The 20,548-nt window shown below is 38.0% G+C and overlaps 1 protein-coding gene across 2 annotated transcripts; it reads left to right on the forward strand.

Moving 5' to 3' along the window:
• MREG (melanoregulin) lies at positions 1–13,589 on the forward strand. 2 transcript variants are annotated; one of them, XM_053471156.1, is made up of 7 exons: positions 12–119; positions 2,566–2,640; positions 8,987–9,080; positions 9,791–9,944; positions 11,692–11,782; positions 12,391–12,554; positions 12,643–13,589. In XM_053471156.1, the coding sequence occupies exons 1-7, from the start codon at positions 53–55 to the stop codon at positions 12,742–12,744; spliced, it is 747 nt and encodes a 248-aa protein (XP_053327131.1). In that variant the 5' UTR covers positions 12–52; the 3' UTR covers positions 12,745–13,589. The 2 variants fall into 2 exon arrangements, with proteins under 2 accessions (XP_053327132.1, XP_053327131.1); XM_053471157.1 differs by lacking the exon at positions 2,566–2,640 and having other exon boundaries at positions 1–119.
• Positions 13,590–20,548: the final 6,959 nt, after the last annotated feature.

Raw genomic sequence — 20,548 nt, forward strand, 5'->3', positions numbered from 1 at the left:
GCAGTTTTGCAGAGAAACCTATCATCAGTGATACCAGTACAATCTTGGAACAATGAAGCTTTTACAAACTGCAGAGATTCCTGCTCTGCGGAAAGATGTCTCTGATCCAAAATCTAAAGGTATGATTGCATGCAATCTAATAATGATTAGCAATAATAGATAGATAGATAGATGCATACATAGACTGGTTGTATGTGTATAGCATATACATCCTCCATAACACAGGCACTGCATACTATAATTGGAATGCAACATACATCCCATTCATTTTAGTGTGAAATAACCTTTTAGTATAACCTACAGGATTCCCTGGCATAATTCTACACAGCTACATCATCAGTGTGTCTTGACCACCCACTTAATTTTGTAAAGATCTGATTAATTATTCATATCATGCCATAATTTAGCTTCTGTCAATATCTGAAATGTATGTGGACCAATAGTGTTCCGATGTCCACTCATTTAATGTAGAACCAGCAGTGTGGATGGACGTTTATTTACAGGATAGCTATACATCTGTGTGTGTTTGAGATTAACAATGGATGCTTAAATGATACACAATATAGTGGTTGTAATACAATTGTGATCTCTTTCGGAGACAAGTGGAGCAGAGGATATTGTTTTTTCCCAAAGTGATTGAGATAATTAAATAATGACAAAAGACTAGCATCTCATCTGACTGCTCATGGTAAAATAATGCTCCAATGCTAGGTCTCTCAAATGTTAGATTCCAGGTACTATGAATTCATAATCTTTACTATAAAGTTTAAACTCTACAGAAAATACAAGTAATACCAATAAGTGCTGACTAGACAACTGTTATTTTGGACATATCGGTTGAATATGGATTTTTAGACAAACATTTTATTCATCCTTACGCATCTTCATTCTGGCATCTGTCTGAACCTGCATTAAGTCGGGAGTACTTAATATCAGTATAAAATAATTGTAGTAACAAAGATGCTCCATCATCCAAGGTTGAGCACAATAGTTTTACATAGGAATGAAAACACACAGTAAAGAAGTTAGTACATTTAGTTATTTATGTGATAGGTTAAAGGTTGACTGAGACATGTACACATGATGTGTGAGATGGGGACAGAGAGAGATAGCCTTGAGTAGCTGTAGAAATGTTTGCATTATAGTGTGGTAACAATGAGTGAAAGGACATGATATGACCTGCTATGTCAAAGTTTTGCTGTCAGATCTACAAGCCTTGAAGTATCTTGGATTACATTTTATAGAATGGTTCTCTCTCTATAAATATGGTGCCCCACAGGTCTTTGCTAAATGCATCTCATGCATCTCATACTCAGTAAAGCACACGCACTGGTACTCACCATCAGCCAGCTCCAGTGCTGAGATTTCCATGCGCATTGTGCACAGAAAGTACTCCAATGAATTTCAATGAGAGCACTTAGCCGAGTAATAGGCTGGAAACGGCCCAAATGTCAAAAAGTGAAAGAGGCGATTCGCTTCATATCTGGAACTGCAGCATCTTCAGCCTGTTACGATGCTAAAATACTCACTAAGTACCTTAGCATGCATTCCTCATTGGTGAGGCTGTTTGGGATAATAGATTATCTCTTTTCCTCATAAATAAAAGATTCAGGAAGTGTTGGAAACTTGATCATTAGATGGTGAGTGTGAGTACAGAATGGAATAGAGAATTACAATATGGTATGTATGTGAGGGCATGAGATGGAAGGTGAAATAGCCTCATCATCATGACCGGGGCAGTGATCAACAATTTAGGAGTAGACACACCGATAAATTTTACATGCTGACAGTAGAATTTATAATATATTAAACAAAGAATATTTTATTTCCACTAGCATAACATAATCCAAAATGACCATGGTACTCATTTTTCTGCCTATGCAGTCACAAAGAATGCAGATGAAGGTAGAAGTCCTCTCTGCAAATGAGCGGTTTTCTGTGCAATTCTTCATATAGCCACCTAGATCTCTGGAGTAAAGAGGACTTTAGGCATGATGACTGGATGCTTTTTTCTGCACCATTAGACAGGACTGGAAAGGGCGCATGGAGCATATTGACTACTAGATATGTTTTAGGTTGGTTTAATAAGGGGCAACTTTGCTGGACTTCTCGTCCACATGTTGCTAGGCTTCTAGATCTCTAGTAGCAAACACATGTATTAGGTACTTCTCATGGTGAAATAGGTGAATATCCTCCCAATATCTTGAAACAAAGGGTTATAATTGTTGTTTGTTACCTCCATCTCTGCATTTCCAGTCAAATGTTTACCAAGTGTCCAGACCTCTAATTAGGCTAAAAGCTAGAGGGATCCTATTGTTCTGCATTGCTCAGAAAACACAGTATGTGACAAATATTGAGGCTCGCTGGTATCCATGGAAACAGTATCCATTCTATGCATAGTCAGTCGATATATATAGATACATAATTGTGTTTAAATATTGCTATGAACAAAAATAAACATATAAGCTGATAACAATAGATGGCACATATCCTGTCAAATTCCATAAAATAGAATAATTCAGACTTCTTAAAGGTCAGTTTTGACGTCAGGTCTACTATTTCCAGGTTTCAGCCTTCAAGATGCTCTCCTGGGTTTTCCCAAGCAAATCATCAGCAAACAACGACGTAGTGATGCTCCTGGTGAGTCCAGATTTGCAGTGAGACATTATATATATATATATATATATATATATTATCTTTTATATTACCCTTTATTAAGCGCCAACAAATGACGCAGCTCTGTACAATTTAATTGGGGCAGTTAACACATTTGTAACAAATATACATTAATACATAAAGACACATCAGGAGTTGAGAACCCTGTCTGTGAGCTTGCCATCTGGTAGTTTATACAAAGTTCCTGGGAGGAATGGTGGGCTTATCAGGGCTCCACTTGTGAGCTTAAAATGTAAGGGAGTAGTTGGGGTGATTGAAACAAAACGAGGGGTGAAAAGAGGGAGTAATATTTGTGGGCAGCTACATTTCACCTGCAAGAATTCGGGGCCTCATAGACATCTATTACAAAAGACTGCACACAGTCATTGATGCTAAAGGGGGAAATACACGGTATTAAGAACTAAGGGTATGCAGACTTCAAACATTTCATTTTTTTCTTGGTTGCCATGTTTTGTTTTATGATTGTGCAATTTTGTTATAACCTACAGTTATGAATTTCCCATAAGAAATAAAATAAATGTGTTTTGCCTGCTCACTCTTATTTTCTTTAAAATGGTACGTTACCAATTCTCCAAGGATATGTAAACTTTTGATCACAACTGTATGCCCAGATGTATTATTTATTTAATGTGTTTACATTGGTATTTTTACCTCATGTGTAATATAGCCCTACTCCCATCTAGATTGTAAGCTCATTTGAGCATAGCCCTCCTTACCTTTTCTTTCTGTAAGTCCACATTGTTATGTTATGCACTACTTATTGTGTCCTGATAACCCATTGCGCAGTTGTGTCGAATATATAATACCAATAATGAGCTGGGCATAATAGAACACTAAAGAAATCTGAGCACCAGCTCTTCTTTCTCCCTGGGCTGTTGTTGCCCCATATGCATTTGCCCCTTTGCTCACTCCAAGCTTTTTTCTGTGCAAGAGATCTGTTCAGCCGAACACATTTCCTTGCATGTGATATTCTTAATTTCAGCGGGAGTGCTTTCTTGCCACTAATTGGTGGCAAGGATAGTCGGACCAGAGAGGAGCTGCAGCTCCAGCTCCAGCTCCAGAGCAAAGTGGATAATATAGATTCTTCTTCTTTAGGGAGGGTGTCAGGGAGGTATCTGTCCCTTTAAGGCATAACTAGAAGTATCAGTATAAATAATGATTTCTGTTTCATAGGTACAGTACACCATTTTCATTTTATTCGCTAAAATAAGAGTTAGCTGGAAAGTTGTGATTTTACCTTCCTGCACACTATAAACGACCGTCCCTGGCCAAATCCTCCATGAGAAGGACTGAGCTTGCACTACACAATGCATAGTACTGATGGGTCAAATCCAGGGCAAAGGCAACAGCAGACTTAGGGATTTCATTATTTACCCCATATACCCCAGTGACTCAATTGATGTAGACATTTGTGTATAACAGCTGTTTGTCAGGACAATAGGGCCAAGTTAGGTACATTTAGCCCCATTTCTTTCAGTGGACACCCTAAATGACATGCAGTCCAGCTTTTCCCCTTACAATTTCACATATGGAGAGAAAGAGGGATTGTTCTCAGATATAAATATATATAGTTTTTATATTTTATTCATTAAACCATTGTTATATAGATATTTCTAGGTTGTGTTTACAAAAACTTTTGTGGAAGATTATTATTGCCTGACCAATTCTAGCTAGCTTAAGGCAGAGAAAATGTTAACAGGTTCAAACGTAACCTGTTCTCATGACCTCTTTTTTTTTTTTTTAGATGTGCGTAAGCACTGCTACTACCCACCTGCTTTGCATTTCTTTGCAGTTCACAATGTGCTGCTCACCTCTCGGTGGATTAAAGGAAAAGTTAAAGATTCCTTTCAGACTCTCTAGTTTTAAGTGGCTGCTATTAATGTGCCTCTAGCTATAATAATGCACAAGCTTTGCAGATTTCTTGTTACAAAACGCAGACTATGAAAGAACAATGTGGAATTTGCTATTTTTATTCCACAAATAAGGGAATGTGTAAAGTTCAAAGCCTGATGAGATCCTCCTTATACTGGAATCAAGTAGTAGGTAAGCAGATTATCTTGAAACATCCTGACCTTTAACTAGTTGTATTATGAGAGGTTTATCTACCTAAACCTTAAAGAGTTAAACCTCTCACCAATCAACAGATGTTTTGTAAAGTAAGGCACTTCTAAGGACAATGGGCAGTCCCTAAACCCATTGAAAACAATGCATTTTGAGCCCGTCCATGTACGGGCATTGTCATTAAGGGGTTAACTGTGGATGCTTTGGAAATATGCACATTGCAGGGCAGTAAGCATGTTCATGCAGCCCCACAATATACATTTTATAAACTTTCTTTGTTAGTGTTTCCTATTTTTCCTATTGATTGTAATTTGAATACCGTCGTATTGGTAGTTAGCACTGATGACGGGACTGACCCGTACCCCGACTGGGTACACCCGCCAGACACTGCTTCCTTCTGCCCACAGCCACCAGGAATACAAGACTTCAATTGTCAGAATGCTGCCACTTTTAGAAATGTATCATGTCTTTGTGAAACAAGAACAAAACTAGACGGTGGGGGGGGGTGCATCGACACGAGTGTCAAACAATTATTGGAAAAATACAAAACGAGAAATAGTTTGTTATGGCTACAGTTTTTGTATTGACAGCTTAAAACATCATATCATGATCATAGATCCTATTATTTCAAATGTACAGAGAGGGACGCTATTGTTTTACAAGGTGTAGTTAGGGGAACAAAATCTCTTAAAACACATATTATACAAGTACAGGTTCTTAATCTTTGTAGATATTACTCAAGATGTACTACCTGTATAGAAAATAAAAAATAAATATATTGAATATATATAAAAATATTTAGAAATAAACACACTGTGTGAGTATGAGGATTTAAATTATGAGAATGAATATATATATGACTAGAATGAAGGGGTTAACAGGAGCCAAGGAGCCCCCTAAAAAAACTTCTTAAAAAAGTCTAGTACTTTGTAAGGATTCTTATCACCGAGCAGCAGGAAATCAGTCCCATTGAAATCAAGTAGAGTTCTTTCTGTGCATGTGCATTGGGGTCTGAACAGTTTCTTCAAACTGTGGTGGAGCCCATGAAGGCTGGTTTGGCCAAACATACTTTCTACATGCAAAGTAGCTGGTGACAAATTCATATAGCAGAATTGTGTAGATTTAACAGGATCTCTCAGCTATCTTATGCATTAAAATGCATATAATGGCTAGAGTGTTCCTTCGAACAGGTTTGTGCATTAGCCAACTACGTTAAATCATTCTAGCTGAATGTAATGCATTTAATTGGGCCATAAAAAATATACAAAGTCACATAAGATTTTGGTACCCTATAGAGGTCTCTCCGTCAGATGAAATGTTCTCAGCTTTAACTAAAGACTGAATCTTCTTTTGAGCTAATACAGCTATATCCATTTTTCCTTATTAACCACTTAATGACCATTGACGTGCCAGGCACGTCATGGAAAAACAAGCAGTTTAGCACTAACATGTCATGGGGTTAAACAAGCTTAGAAAGATCACTTTCTTTGCTCAGCCGATGTTGCAGCAATGCATTGATACCCTGGAGTGTCTAGTTTTCCAGAATTTATGGTCTGAGGTAAATTTAATTGGCCAGTTTCAAAGATGTCTCAAAATAGGACATGGGCACAGGACAACCAGATGTCAAAATTTCAAATTGAAACATGCTAGCCTTTTAGCACTCAAACAACTTGAAAACCTTATGCATAGGTGGCATCACTGTACTCAGGAGATCTTGCTAAACCCATATTGGGGTGTTGCCTTACACATACCAGGAGCTGTAAATTTATATCTGCAATGTGTGTGAAAAACAAAAAAACACAAAATTTGGAACACACATGGAACGTGTTAAAATACCAGCATCTGAAATACCCTGGAATATATTTGTATATACATATGGTTTGATGGGGAGGTAAATTGCATCGGTCGGCTTCAAAGATGTCCTAAATAGCACATGAGGCAGAATGACCAGATATAGAGGAAAATTGTTTTGAAGCAAAACGCTACTTGTACTTATTGCCCTATACCTTGCAAAGAAAAGCAGAAAAACATAAAAACATTGGGTATTTCTAATCTCATATATTTCTAAACTAACTATTTAAAATCTATTTAGCAGGTTGATAAAGAAGAAAATTACAGCTAAATACAAACACAGCAGAAATTTTCAAACAGCCCTGGGAGTAAAAAACATTTTTCAATACAGCCCAGTCCTTAAAGGGTTAAATCACTGTAGAAAATATATACACCAATAATTGCTGTCCCTGTAACACAGGGGTCTATTAACTAAAAGAGATCGTTTTAACATATACACTGCATGCCTTAGTGGAGTTGCAGAAATAGCAGACGTGCCTGTTTTACAACAAGCCTCTGGGAAGTTTTGCTAGGACCTGCTGAGTCACCTTATTGACAATTACACAACAAGTAATAATCACATATGCAGAAGTTTTGGTTGAAAACAGACATTTTGCTTCCTCTGCCTTGCCTCAGTTAACTTATACTACACTTAACACAGTCTAAGATCTTTAACCAACTCGCAATGTTCCTCAGCATCTATCAAATTTATTGTGTTCGGGAAAATGGTAATCAAGCATGGAGCCCATCTTAACCAATGCTGAGCCCTAAAACTGGTTTTACCTAGTACCTTTTGTTTTGGAAAAACAAAACTGAATTCAACTGGAGATGGAATAGCTGTCCTTATACACAGCAGTGGCTACACTCATAGAAGGCAGAAATATACAACTTTATTAAAATAACCAGATGTTCCTGGCTATTCAGAGGCTAGCAATTAATTTAAGGGGGTCATATCAAATAATTTTCTGAAAACTGTGTGGCTGTTTTGTGGTCTTTGTCTTCCAGGCCTGTTTTCTTTAAAAGCTAGAAAGCAGAAGGCATATAATGAAAGTACACTTGGGAGGAATGGGTGGAGAATCAATTACTCTAGTTCAAATTGACAATTTTAGTAAGGGTTTTTTTTGTTCAGAAACCCTGCCCAAGATACCGAATTTATTATATGTGTTGCATTGATGAGACAGGCAGTCTCTTGCTGTATCTGATTCAAAGGGGCTGATTAATTGAAAAGTACAAAAAGGTGTTTTGCTATAATTTACTTTATACTTGTCGAAAACATGTATTATAAGTATAGTCTGTGAATCAAAAGGTGCAAATTCATGCCATAAACTGTACCCTAACTGTTGTGCCCTTAAGTGTCAGGTCTGCATCGACCATATACACATAAAGCACGATATTCATATGTATACAAGCTAGAAGTTCTCTTTATAAATACCATTTAATGCAATAGGTCTTAACACGTTCTAGAACCCGGAAGGTCAACCAAACCAGTAATACAAGATAACGAAAAGATTTTCATGGAGCAGAGATCTCACCTTTTCTTTTGAAAGGGTAACAGGTTCTCGTGACCACAATGTCTTTACTGAGATGTGTATAAACACTACAACTGCCCACCTGCTTTGCATTTCTTTGAAAATGTAAAGATAGCTCCATTTTTAGTTGGTTGCTATTTATGTGCCTCTAGCGGAAATACTACACCAGCTTTTCAGACTAGGAATCTGGGCTATGAAGGAAACTATTTTGCGGCATGTTTAAATAATAGTATATGGATTTTCTATAGCTAAGCTCCTACTTACTGCACTGAAAAAATGCACTAGGTAAGCAGATATCTTTAACACATTAACATATTTAGTTCATTGAAGTATGAGATGCACAATGTTCACCTATTTAACCCTTAAAGTGTTAAATGTCTCATACACTAATCAAATTATGGAACTCTATAGGATCTGAAATAATGTGACCAGATAACTTATTTAACTGTAGATGCATTTGAAGTATCCACAGTGCAGGACAGTGAAGAGTTTAATGCAGCATGTTTTGCTTTCTTTTGTTAGGTTTTGCGTTGATATGGGTCTTATTGTTATTGTTAGTCTGATATGGTTCTAATTAAGTGATTAGCATTTCAGTGCTGAGTGTTGTTGGTGTATGCAGCTATTGTTAGTTTAATTGTGCTCCTGAACAGTTTCCAAGCTGTTTCCACAAACTCATGTCCTATGCCTGGGCTCAGGAGGCCTTATGTTGCAGGGGAATGTATAATCCAGGCACATGGAGCAGAATAATGTGAAGCTTGGGTTTTCTAGATACTTTGTTCCTCTGCCTCCTGGCTGTAACCGGTGCAGTTGGTGTTTGTGCTGTGTGAATCTGGAGTGTGTTGTAATGCTTAGTGATCTTTTTTCACTAAACATATTTTATTCTGTGCTAGAATCTATGGGTTTAAAGGACTGGCTATGTGCTTTGTGCTGCGTGAGACTGGGTTGCCTGGATTACCCTAAAAATGAGAAGCAGCCTTTAGTAAGGTAAGTACCACCTGTCTTATGAATGTGTTAATCATGTTAAATACCGTTGCATTTCTGAGTAAAACATTACAACCTATACATAAAAACGCTTTTGGACACCTTATAAATGTGGAATCCAGTATACGCGCTTAAAAGGGTAAACTAGTTGGCTAAATATATGTGAAAAAAAGGAATGCCTATGACCATAAAACAGCTACTTAGTCTAAACACAGATAATCATGACCAAAAGCTCCCTTAACAAATTAGGATGTAAGAGTGGATTTTGAATGGTTTTGTAAGGGTTCTAAACTTGCTGTTGCGGTTGGCTCGGGATACAGGATATATGATTTAAATGACTAGGAAGGTTTGTGTGTTTTATTATACCAACAGGACTGCAATTTGCACTTTTGCATACTACAAAGCCACAATGTTTCATAAAAATGTGGTGGTGTTGTTCCTATGTAACAGAAGAATGGCTAGATTTTTACTGTCTAAATACCGTACTATTAGGCAGTTGATGTGAAATATATTATGTATGGTTGTGTTTAATAATTCATAGAATCAATGGCAGATAACAATCAATTGGCCCATCTCGTCTGACCATTTTTGGTCCTTTGTCTTTTCCTATGTTAAGGATATCATTGTGTCTATCCCATTGAGTTTAAATTCCCTTACTTTATTAACCACTACTAAATTAACTTCTTTGACAATGTTTTGTTGCTTTTGTTCAGCAATAACAACCATATCCAGAACTATTCTGTGGTCCGTGATGATGAGAGAAATCTGTGGAGCTCCCCACATGACTTGTCCCACACGGAAGCAGTGGATGATAGGATGCTGCACACATGGATCCAGACCAGGAGTCAGCTGGAGAAGGACTCTGAGGTAGGTTCAGGAAAGCTGTAAGATTGCTTGATGTCACCTTTTCTATAATTAAACTGTAGGGGCATGTTATATACACGCATGCGGTTATTCACATCTGTGAGATACTCAAAGACATTAAAGTATAGCTTGCCAATGAGCTTTCCCCAAATCAAGCAGCCCAAAGGATGCCATGCTGTAGTGAATTCTGAACTCTATCTGAAAATGGTTTAGCGCATTCTGCAAGATTATTAGCATATTGAGCAAGGTATTTTAACTCTTAAGACAAAAGTGTTTTACTATCCAAACACAATCCTTTTCTGTATGTGTTTTTTTTATACCTACACTCTTGCTATGATATTTATTGTTTTATAGAGCGCCATCAAATTCAGTAGCTCTGTACAATGGGTAGACAGGACATATAATGTAGCAATTTGACTTGCAGAAACAAGAGAGCCCTGCTCAAACCAGCTTACAGGCTAGAGGGAGTTAGGGTGTATTACACAATAGGTAAAAGGGCCGTTGTTAGGGATGGACCAGCCACACTAGTACAAGTATTGCAGGAGAGGGACTAGGAAAGGTGAGCTTAAGGAATATGGGAGGGCGTTAATGCACAATGTTGTAAGAGTCCTTAAAGAAGTGGATCTTGAGGGATTTTTTAAAGGAACGAAGGCAGGGGGATAGATGAATAGGCCGGGGGAGGGCGTTACAGAGGACAGGGGCAGCCCTTGAGAAATCTAATAATGATGATTCCTCTCACATTGCTGGGCAGCAGTACAGGGTGTTTATACACGAAGCTTGGCTTTTGTTCTTGGTAATGAAGAGTGAAATAGCAGTTCAAGGAATTTATTGTTAATCCCCCGCTTTTAGGAGTTGTTTGGTACTATTGCAGTATTGATCCCAGTAAATTCTAGATAAGGGTTTGGGTGCCTAAATGTAACAAAACCTTGTTCAAAATGTACCATACAACAAATCCTAACGTTTTAAACATCAGCACCTGTGCATAGTTACAGTTAAATGTGCAATCTTTCAGTGATGCACCCTAACGTACACAAGTCATTGCGGTCTTATGTTCATATACTTTCAAATATTTTCTGTTTTATTGCACTGCACCTTTTTTATTTTCTTCTGTACTAAGGGAGTGTGGTCTGCAAAGCAATTAAGGCAGAGACACATCAGTTTGACTCAGAATTGCATGGGTGCATGGTCGTCTTTGTAAGAAAAAAAGGTTTTAGGTGCATTTTAAGGTTTTCAGAGAGTATCTTTATTCATTTTTTTTTTCATTTTCTCTCCTTTTGGGTGCACAATCACTTTTATGTATTTGGTTAATCACAAAAATCTCCACAATTGTTAGTAATTATTAGCTGCACTTCACTCCATCACATATTTATGATATACATTATACTTGATTTGTGCATCACTTATTAACTTAGTAGTCCATGTCTTATTTGTGCATAGCCCTGCAGTATAACAGTATGGCAGTGGTCTGTGTTGGTTTCAAGGGTGATCTGACCCCCTCCAACCGGCCTGCTATGAGCTGTGGCTCACTAGGAAGACCAAATGCCCAAAAGCATCCCAAAGCTACTTATTGGGCTGCCACCCTCTGGAACTGCGGCTTCAGAATATGCCACCGGGTATAAACCCGCTTATATCCTGTATTTCTAAGTAAAAATGAGGCTTTACTTTCATCATTTGATCACCGTATCCTTGACACCCAATCTCATTCATGTGCAATGTAATAAAAGGAGAGGTTTTTTTTCCCACCAAACAGGAATGGCAAAAACTTAACTACGAGATTTACACACTGAGGCAAGCAAGACGAGAGGTGAAGTCAAGATGGAAGAAGATCTTAGAAGACATGGGTAAGTAGGTGTGAAATATTGAAAACTTTTCATAATGATAAGGAAACATCTTTCATATGTTCTGTCTTGCATAATATTTCTATGAAAATCTCTCCTGAATTGCCAAGCCTCCCTTTCGATGCACTAAAATATAAAAAAAACTGTCTGCGCTTCCCGCCCTAATAAAGTTGGCAAGAAATATATAAACATAATATAAATGAGAGGTTTTGGTTATATGAATTGGCCAAAGCATAATTAAGCTCACCCGCCACGTCAAGGCACACTCTCAATAGGGTGAGAACCTACTCTCACCTCCTACATAGTGGGCACACAAAGCAGTTTATATGGCTACCAAAACCTTATTAATGTGTTGAGGAGGGGCAAGTAAGCCTCCTCCAAATATACCTCTGGACAAATGAGGAGCCAACAACCTCACCTATGTGCAAACAGGGAGAAGAAAAATGTCGGTGTAAGTTAGTCCCAGGCTCAAATAATACAAATGTATAAAATGAAGCCTACCAAACAGGTGTGAGCATGCTGCAAATACAGTGTATACTACACAGCCAATACTTGACTGAGCCATAGCACACAGTCTCAAAGCATAACCCATGTGTTTTATTGCCCTGAAGGGTTTCAAAAGGAAGCAGAATCCCTGTTGTCAGTTACAAAACAAAGCACCATTAGTAACCCAAAGAACATGAAAAGAGCAATGGAGCTACTACTACGGCTGACAGATGATACGTACATATTCCCAGTTGGATGGGACCTGCCAGAGCGATACCTTTACATAATGGTAAGTTACTCTTTAACACATATACATATTTATAGAAGATAATTTTTATAAACCATTTACGCTCTGTTCAAACTTTGATCTCAAATAGGATCGACTGATATGTCTAGATGCTGTGGAGGACTTCTTCAACATTGCACACAAAAAGTACCCAAAGACAAAGATAGAAAAGGACTCCAAACGCAAAGATTGAGACGGTGCAAACAATATTCTCAGAAGCTGCATCTCTCTCCAGACAAATACCTTCCATAAATCTGTCTTTAATATGAATGTGAGTTATGGAGTAACCACAAGTATAAAACCAGTCCTTCTTACTCATAACTGGCACAGATCACCTGAGAAAAACACATGTCAAGTTAAACTGACTTATTTTATGGAGAAAGTAGAACTTCTGACGTGGGCCTATGAGATCAGTCCTGGATTTTACCCATCCATGAGATCAATGGAAGCCTATCCCGCAAACCCACAAACCATGAGATCAACGGAAAGTAATCACTCCGCTATGAAATAAACAATTCCCACTCATTCACATCTTCCGTTGTCCTGGCAGGCTCCCTTACATGAAAACAATCCTTAAGTATGGTGTATTTTAACCAAAGAACATGCCATGTACAGGATCTTTGGTAACAAACTGTTTTGGCCAACCTCTATTGCCATTCTGAGTATGACATTTGAATTGTTATAATGGACTTTTGTGTGAAATGTATATGAGAACAGGGCCAAATAATTTATTGTTTTCTTAGCATCTTGTCTTGATATCAAATGCCAAAACCCCAGAAATATAAAGTACCCACCCTATAACGCTTATTTTTATTCTAAGTACTAATAATCTAGCCAGAACGTCTGTTTTGCATCCAGCGTCCGCACAGATGTCTGCAAGAGTGCCACACATGTACAGCAGTTACTGATTGTAATGAGCTAATTACATATCCAGAAACAGTGATATTTAAAACATACGATTTGTCTAATCAGCATCGCTTTGTTATGCAAGTATTAACTATTTAGTGTAGTAAAGTGTTTACTGGGTGTACTAAAAAACCGTTTGGCATAAAAACAGTCGTAATAAGGGTGCAATGTCTAAGGCGTGAGGCTGTTTGATCTTTGTACGCTATGAGTTTTTGAGTTCTGGTAGAGATTTTTTTTACATCTGAGGAGCCTCATCATAACATCGTCATAACAATGTTCTACATCTATAATTCAATTGATATCATTCTGAACTGTTATAGGATTATTGTAGGGTCTGAATAATCAATCATTTCAACTTTCCCTTGAGATGGTGCTCTACACCAGATCTCCACCGTGATGTGGGTGGATATTAAGGTTTATCCAACAACTGGATATATGTTTATGGAACATTTTGTTGAAATGGGTTAAAGGTATATTTTGATTCTGAAAATTTTGGCTCTATTCACTAAAGGTGGAGTAGGCAAAAAAGTGGTGGGTACAAAATGACTTAAAAGGATGACTCCAATATATGTACCTGCTTCTTCTTGCTGGAAAAGCCCGTCTTTGTTGGTCCATCATAATGAACTGGTTGAAACCACACCTCTCCTGTCAACAAATTTGCAGCTAATCAAATCAGTTTATGATTTATTTTTTAGAACTGATTTATAGGTTAATACTTCTCTCATAATGGAATCACTTTCCCTGTTTTATTTACTGCTTGTCAAAATGAATAAGTGGTTCCGAAATGAATATCCTGTTGAGTTAAATGAGTTGCGTCCCCAAATTTTCAATAGACTTTTTAACTTTTTATGTAGGGTCCAAATGAAGTGCCTGTTTTCCAATATGAAGTAATCTGGATTATGAAAATGCATGTATGTGCAATTAATACAGGTTGTCAATGTCAAACAGTAAAACAGTTATTCTATGAATGAAAATTGCTATGGTAGAATCTTGTTAAATAATGACTCCTGTATATAATGTTGTGGAGGGGTGCAAGTAGTGATAGGAGGATGAGAAATATTTAGAGCTCCATCACATTCCTATGTCCTCGCCTTCATCCTTCACTTATGAACTATTTAAATATAAAAATTGTTTTATAAAAAAATAATTCTCTGGGTCGCACCACGTCCCACTACTCGCTCATTTTCCCCCTTATAGGGGGGATGGTCTGTAATGTCAGCGAGGCTGCCCACCGAAGTTGGCAGGTAGTCCTGGCTGGGTCCCACAAAGGTAAGCTTCGGATAGAGGAAGCCCAAAAGTTCCCAGGTATGCCTATATGATTCAATACGGGTTTCATATCATGCTCTTTGTTTGCACCACACAATATAGGAGACTGTTTTAATAGGCAGCTGAAAAGATAACATTAATGCCATTATATAAACTAAAAACTACACCGGAATGAAGAGAACTGTGTGGAAACAGATTCTTCCAAGAAAACTCCTAGTCTACAATGATGGAAAATGTACATAAATTTCTACAGACTGCTTGTTTACATTTTATGTTAACATTTTGTTTGTAATTCAAGAGTCAAACGTTATCAATAACACGTTAGTAGTTGTCATGTATGTGATAAACTACTTCATTTGTATCTCTTTAGAGTGACAAATGACAAAGTGTCACTTGGAGGTCATTCTTCACCTATCCATTGGGTTAGCCAATTGGCTAGAAAATAATTTAAGTACAATGTTTGTCTACGTTTAAGGTGCTAACAGGATAACATAAAAACTAAAAACCTAGCTGCCAGGTGGACTGCATGCATAACCACAACCATCTGCACCACGTCACAGAATGCTGTGCACATAACCACGTGCACAGATTTCTCTGACAGGATAGGAGGCAGTCTGTATGAGGCACCCATATTGACTTATGATTCTGTGGTACACAATTGTTTATTTTACAGCGGTAAATTGGAGTGTTTCTGTTCCGCATTTGGACAATTTTATTTATTTTTTTCACTTTGATTTTAGAATTCTATATACATTTTGGTGACTAATACTTGCAGCCTGTTTCTTTTCTGATACGTACTGGCTAATAGCTGTAGATGTATATATGTACTATATGTATTTTACATAGATGCATTTATGGTAGCAATCTATACCTAATAGAAAAGAAACATGAAATAGTCTCCCTCTCCTTTTTCAACCTCTAATTTGCTTCCTTTTGCTGTCCTTCTCCCAAGGGGTCTTTCAATGACGCACAAGAGTCAATGCTAAAGAAATACCAAGTTGCTAAGCAACTGGTCCTGTAGCATCTGTCTGTATCAAACTTGGAAGAGTAGAATCATGTTTGCGTACCAAGATTGAAGAAACTGCACCAAACGTAATAAAATTATTTTTATGTCTGTACGTAATTAATATTCATAATGCAATAAAGTTGTGGTTCATTTTCATTTCTATATTCACATTTTCTGTATTTAAGAATTAGATGTATTATGAAACTATTTTAAATTGCTGTTTTGCATACCAGAATAGTGAACATAAATATGCTGGTTTAAGTGATGAGCTATATAATTATAACAATTTAACTAATATTTTCATTTATATTATTTTATACTTTACTAATATTTTAAGAGTAAATTAAATGGCCTTGGATGAATAGGGACTGATGTGCAACTCATAATTATACCACAAGGTGGCAGCTGTGGACCAGCGCAGACTAACTGAATCGTAAGGGTTATGTCTGGTTGACAACCTGGTTCTTCTTAAAAACAGGCTACTAGGAGTTTCAGTAGAAGAATAACAATGTGTCTTCCCAAAACCTAGTTGATCAACATGTGATGATCTTCAGCTTGCATCAGGGCTTAATACACATGGCACTGTGAACACAGCAATTTAATGCAGTGGCCCCTTAAAATTTCATGGTGTTCATTTTGAAAATGAATGGGGAGATTCTGCAGAATCCCCTCCTCTGGACTATTTGGCTGGTTGGGGCACAACTTCAGACTTGGGGTTATTAGGCTTCCGCGCCCAGTTTTGGTGCCCTCTGTGTACTGGAGCAGTTGCTCCACTCCACTGGGGAAAGACCAGTCTCTGCAAATGTTATTTTTTTCAATTCTACACTTATCCACTAGTGTGCTTAGACTAACAGAGCCTGCTGATGAAGTAGCATACATTTGCTCCCACCCCTATTGAATGTTGCCAGCCTTTGCCCTGTGTATTAAGCGATGTGTAAAGGAAGATAACCAGGATAAAATGACTAGTGGTGCGAGAGCTTTACACTAATGTTACTGTTTCATTAAAGTCTTTATGGCTACTTTTAAAAAGATTTCATTTGTCTGTTAAGGAAATTAATTTACATGACATTTGCAATTTGGCTGACACCTCAAATCTCAGTAAGTAGGTCCGCTTGTCCCAAGAATCTCGACAACATCTGAAAACTTTTTCTTCAATATTCTTGTTCCTGTTCAAGTTTCTTAGAAGTTTCTTAGAAAGCACCCAAGACAAAGATGTTGGGCAATTGGTCTGTAGTTGGCAGGAAATGTATGGGTAGTATTCCAAAGGTAAGTTTTGTAAATATCACTGTGTTGTTTGTATTTTAGATAGTAATAGTAAAAAAAACATCTCACAAGTAGTGTATCAGTACCCATCTTGACAATATCAGCGTAAAACGTGCATATGCAGCCTTCTAGTGTACACTAGCCAACGTAAACTGGAAACTTGCAATACAATGGAGCTGGTCAGTGGAGGGCAATGTTACAACAAAATTTACCAACACTTAAACATATTCTGCAAGTTCTTTCTGTACTGTACGAGTCAAAATGCTTCCTACTCCTCTAGTTTCATTCTCACTTTACTCTCATCCTGTGATCACCTGTCACTAACTGCCAGTAAGGTAAATTATGAATTACATAATGTCATAATTTTGTAATATTTGTTCTTTGAGTAGAGCCACCTGTTTAGTAGGGTTACTTAGTGTTTTCTACAAATACAGTGCTGTGAAAAAGTACCGTATTTGCTTGATGATGAGACAAGGTTTTTTTCAGAGCAAATAGAGGTCTGACTGCAAAAGTAAGATCCAGATCCCCGCAGAATCCGGCAGCCGAGGCTTCTATGACAGAGCGCCAGCGTCACGTGAACTTCCGGTGCTCATTCATAGAAGCCCCGGCGGAAGTGCCGGCAGCAGCAGGTCAGGTTGTCTGAGCACATCATACAGATGTTTACCGGCTGTCACCACTACACACCAAGGAATCTGAAGCACGGGGAGAAGTCTAGGGAAGCACTGGTAAGTCGGGGGAGGCTAAGAGTGGCATGTGGGGGGTAAAAGGGCTTTCTGGAGGCAGAGTGGCATAGACGGGGTTAAAAGGAATGTCAGGGAGGCAGAGTGGCATATATGGGGTTAAAAGGAATATCAGGGAGGCAGAGTGGCATATAGGGGGTTAAAAGGAATATCAGGGAGGCAGAGTGGCATATAGGGGGGGTTAAAAGGAATATCAGGGAGGCAGAGTGGCATATAAGGGTGTATAAGGCATATCTAGGGGGCAGATGTGCATAACTGGGGGCAGGTTGGCAAGTAAAAGGAAATAAAACCAAAAATGCATTTTTCTCAATCATAGTTTTTATTAAATATGAAAAAAATAGTTCACATGAATTAATATTTACTAGTACCACTTTTTTCCTATAGGGAAGTCATATATTCAGGCTATTTCTTTTTTCCAAATTAATATTCAAAATTTGGGGTGTCGTCTTATAATCAGGGTCGTCTTATAATCAAGCAGATACAGTATTTGCCGCTTCCCAATTTATTTTTGTATATCTGTCACGCATATTAGACAAAGATAACCCGAGTAAAATGTAGTTTTTAAGTGATGATTTCATGTTTAGAAGGAAAAAAGCTATCCAACCCTACCTGAGCATATGTGAAAAAGTAATTTCTCTTACTACACACACCCAGGTATGATTATTGCCAGGGTTGTTGAACTAAAATTGAACATGTTTTGCAAAGTGAAGTAGGCTTTCACAAAGCTGCATATAAAACTTTGATCTAAAGTTGACATGCAAGAACAAACGAGAAACAAAGTCATTGACACCTATCAGTCTTGAAAGGGTTACAAAACCATTTTAATTTTCTAGGACACCAGCCAACCACGTTGAGAGCCATTATTTACAAATAGAGATAAGTTGGGTTGGAACAGTGGTGAGCCTTCCCAAGAGTGGCCAGCCCAAAAAATCATCAAAGAGGCTATTAACAACTCATCCAGGAGGTTACGAAAGAACCCAGACTAACATGTAAAGGACTTCAGGCTTTACTTGTCTCAGTTAAGGTCAATGTTCGCGACTTCTCTGTATGAAAGAGACTGTGCAAAAATAGTTGCAAGGCCAAAACCACTACTGACCAAAAAGAGCACAAAGGCTCATTTCACATTTGCCAAAAAACATCTTGATGACCCCCAAGAGATTTGGGATAATATTTTGGGGACTGATGAGTCAAAAGTTTAAGGACATCATACCAACAGTCACACATGGTGGTGGTAGTGTGATGGTCTGGGACTGCTTTATTGCTTCAGGACCTGGGTGATTTGTCATAATTGATGGAACCATGAATTGTGCTCTCTACCAAAAAAATCCTGGAACTTTTTAAAGGAACCCCAGTGATGTCCCCACAACATCATCAGGGGTACACGTTAGTTACAAGAGACACCCCTGTGGCCTACAAGGGTATCGCTGGTCATTTTGCATTTTCCTTAGCATTTCTCCTCCTTTTAAAGGTACTTTGCGCCTATAATTTTTTAAAACCTATCAATCCTCCCTAGCCTTTACTTTAAGCATCATTAATGTAGTATTTGGTAGTGTTAATTGGCTGGTGGGGATGTTTACAATGGAACTGACTATGCTTAATACACTTGACATCATTTACAAAAATTATTTTAGTTTTACAAGGGATTCGGGAGATATTTCCTAGGTAGGGAAATCTTAATCAGTCTCCTGGAAACAACATTTCCTGATGGCCTGTAAATTATACACCGTTTTTGGTGGATGGGGGGTCTCCACTATACATCACTATGTATAGTAATAGTGTTTCTCTATAGTGTTCCCATTTTTAAGGAGGGATTTCAATTGTAATATGATAAGAAAACCACCAATGTAAATGTTCAGAGACTTGTAAAATCATAATGAAACATTTAGCTACAGATTGTGCAACTCCAATACCCTGGCCATTTAGTCTGAAACCTTAAAATTGATACAAAACCCCCAACACCCAGTTTAATCCTTGAGAGTTCACAGTTATGGTGAAGTTACAATGAGCACTGGCTTATTCTCCCAAAGGCTGACAGATCCATAAGGGCAGAAGTCCCTGAACAATTATACTAGAGGCCAATCGCCCCCATTGGATCCTTAGCCTACTTAATGCGCAACAGCTTCCAGTAGTCTGGTTATGGAGTTGAAAGATCTCCCTTGAAACTATTATTTTTATACTAGATGGTCTGTGCAGGCATCTGTAGAATCTTTTCAGTGTAAACTAGGGTTCAGTGCTGGGATATAGTGTAATTCCCCCACACTCTACCCAAAGAAGATCTGCAGCAGAAGAGGACACCGTGGTGGCTGCTAGGGGCACCATACTGGGTCAAGCCTAGGCAGGGGCCTCCATCACAATACCTCACAGGTAAAGAGGCGTGACCACCTAATTATTTCTACTAATCTAGCATCTTAATTACATTTACTATAGCTTGGTAGCACCTTCAAGCCATCACAAATAAGTACTCACAAACTCCTTCCCTCTTTTGTTGCAGTGAGTAACAATTCTCCAGGATCTAAGGGGCTGGCACCAGGTCCAGCAAGGACCCACATATTAGGACCAATGGGAACAGCTACATTAAATCCCTATTAAGCTATCGGTTGTCTATTGTTTAGTTGATGATTATTGTTGATTTCTTCAGGTAGCCTTTGTAAGGGTTTGGGGGGAGAAGGGAGAAAAAGCCAGAGCAGTTACTTGATGAAATAATACTGTTTGTGCCACATTAAGAAACAACTTTAACATTAGATATTTCCAAACTAATTGCGATAATTGACAAACAAAGTACTAACTATAAAAGTTTGAATATATTAGCTATGATG

The sequence above is a fragment of the Spea bombifrons genome, chromosome 7, assembly GCF_027358695.1.
Source record: "Spea bombifrons isolate aSpeBom1 chromosome 7, aSpeBom1.2.pri, whole genome shotgun sequence".
Classification (NCBI taxonomy): Eukaryota; Metazoa; Chordata; class Amphibia; order Anura; family Pelobatidae; genus Spea; species Spea bombifrons.

Excerpts from the sequence above, each read along its gene's own strand:
- MREG (XM_053471156.1), top strand. The coding sequence starts at position 53 with ATGAAGCTTTTACAAACTGCAGAGATTCCTGCTCTGCGGAAAGATGTC. Across the intron at positions 120-2,565 it reads CTCTGATCCAAAATCTAAAG|GTTTCAGCCTTCAAGATGCT; the intron begins GTATGATTGCAT and ends TACTATTTCCAG. Across the intron at positions 9,081-9,790 it reads GAGAAGCAGCCTTTAGTAAG|CAATAACAACCATATCCAGA; the intron begins GTAAGTACCACC and ends GCTTTTGTTCAG.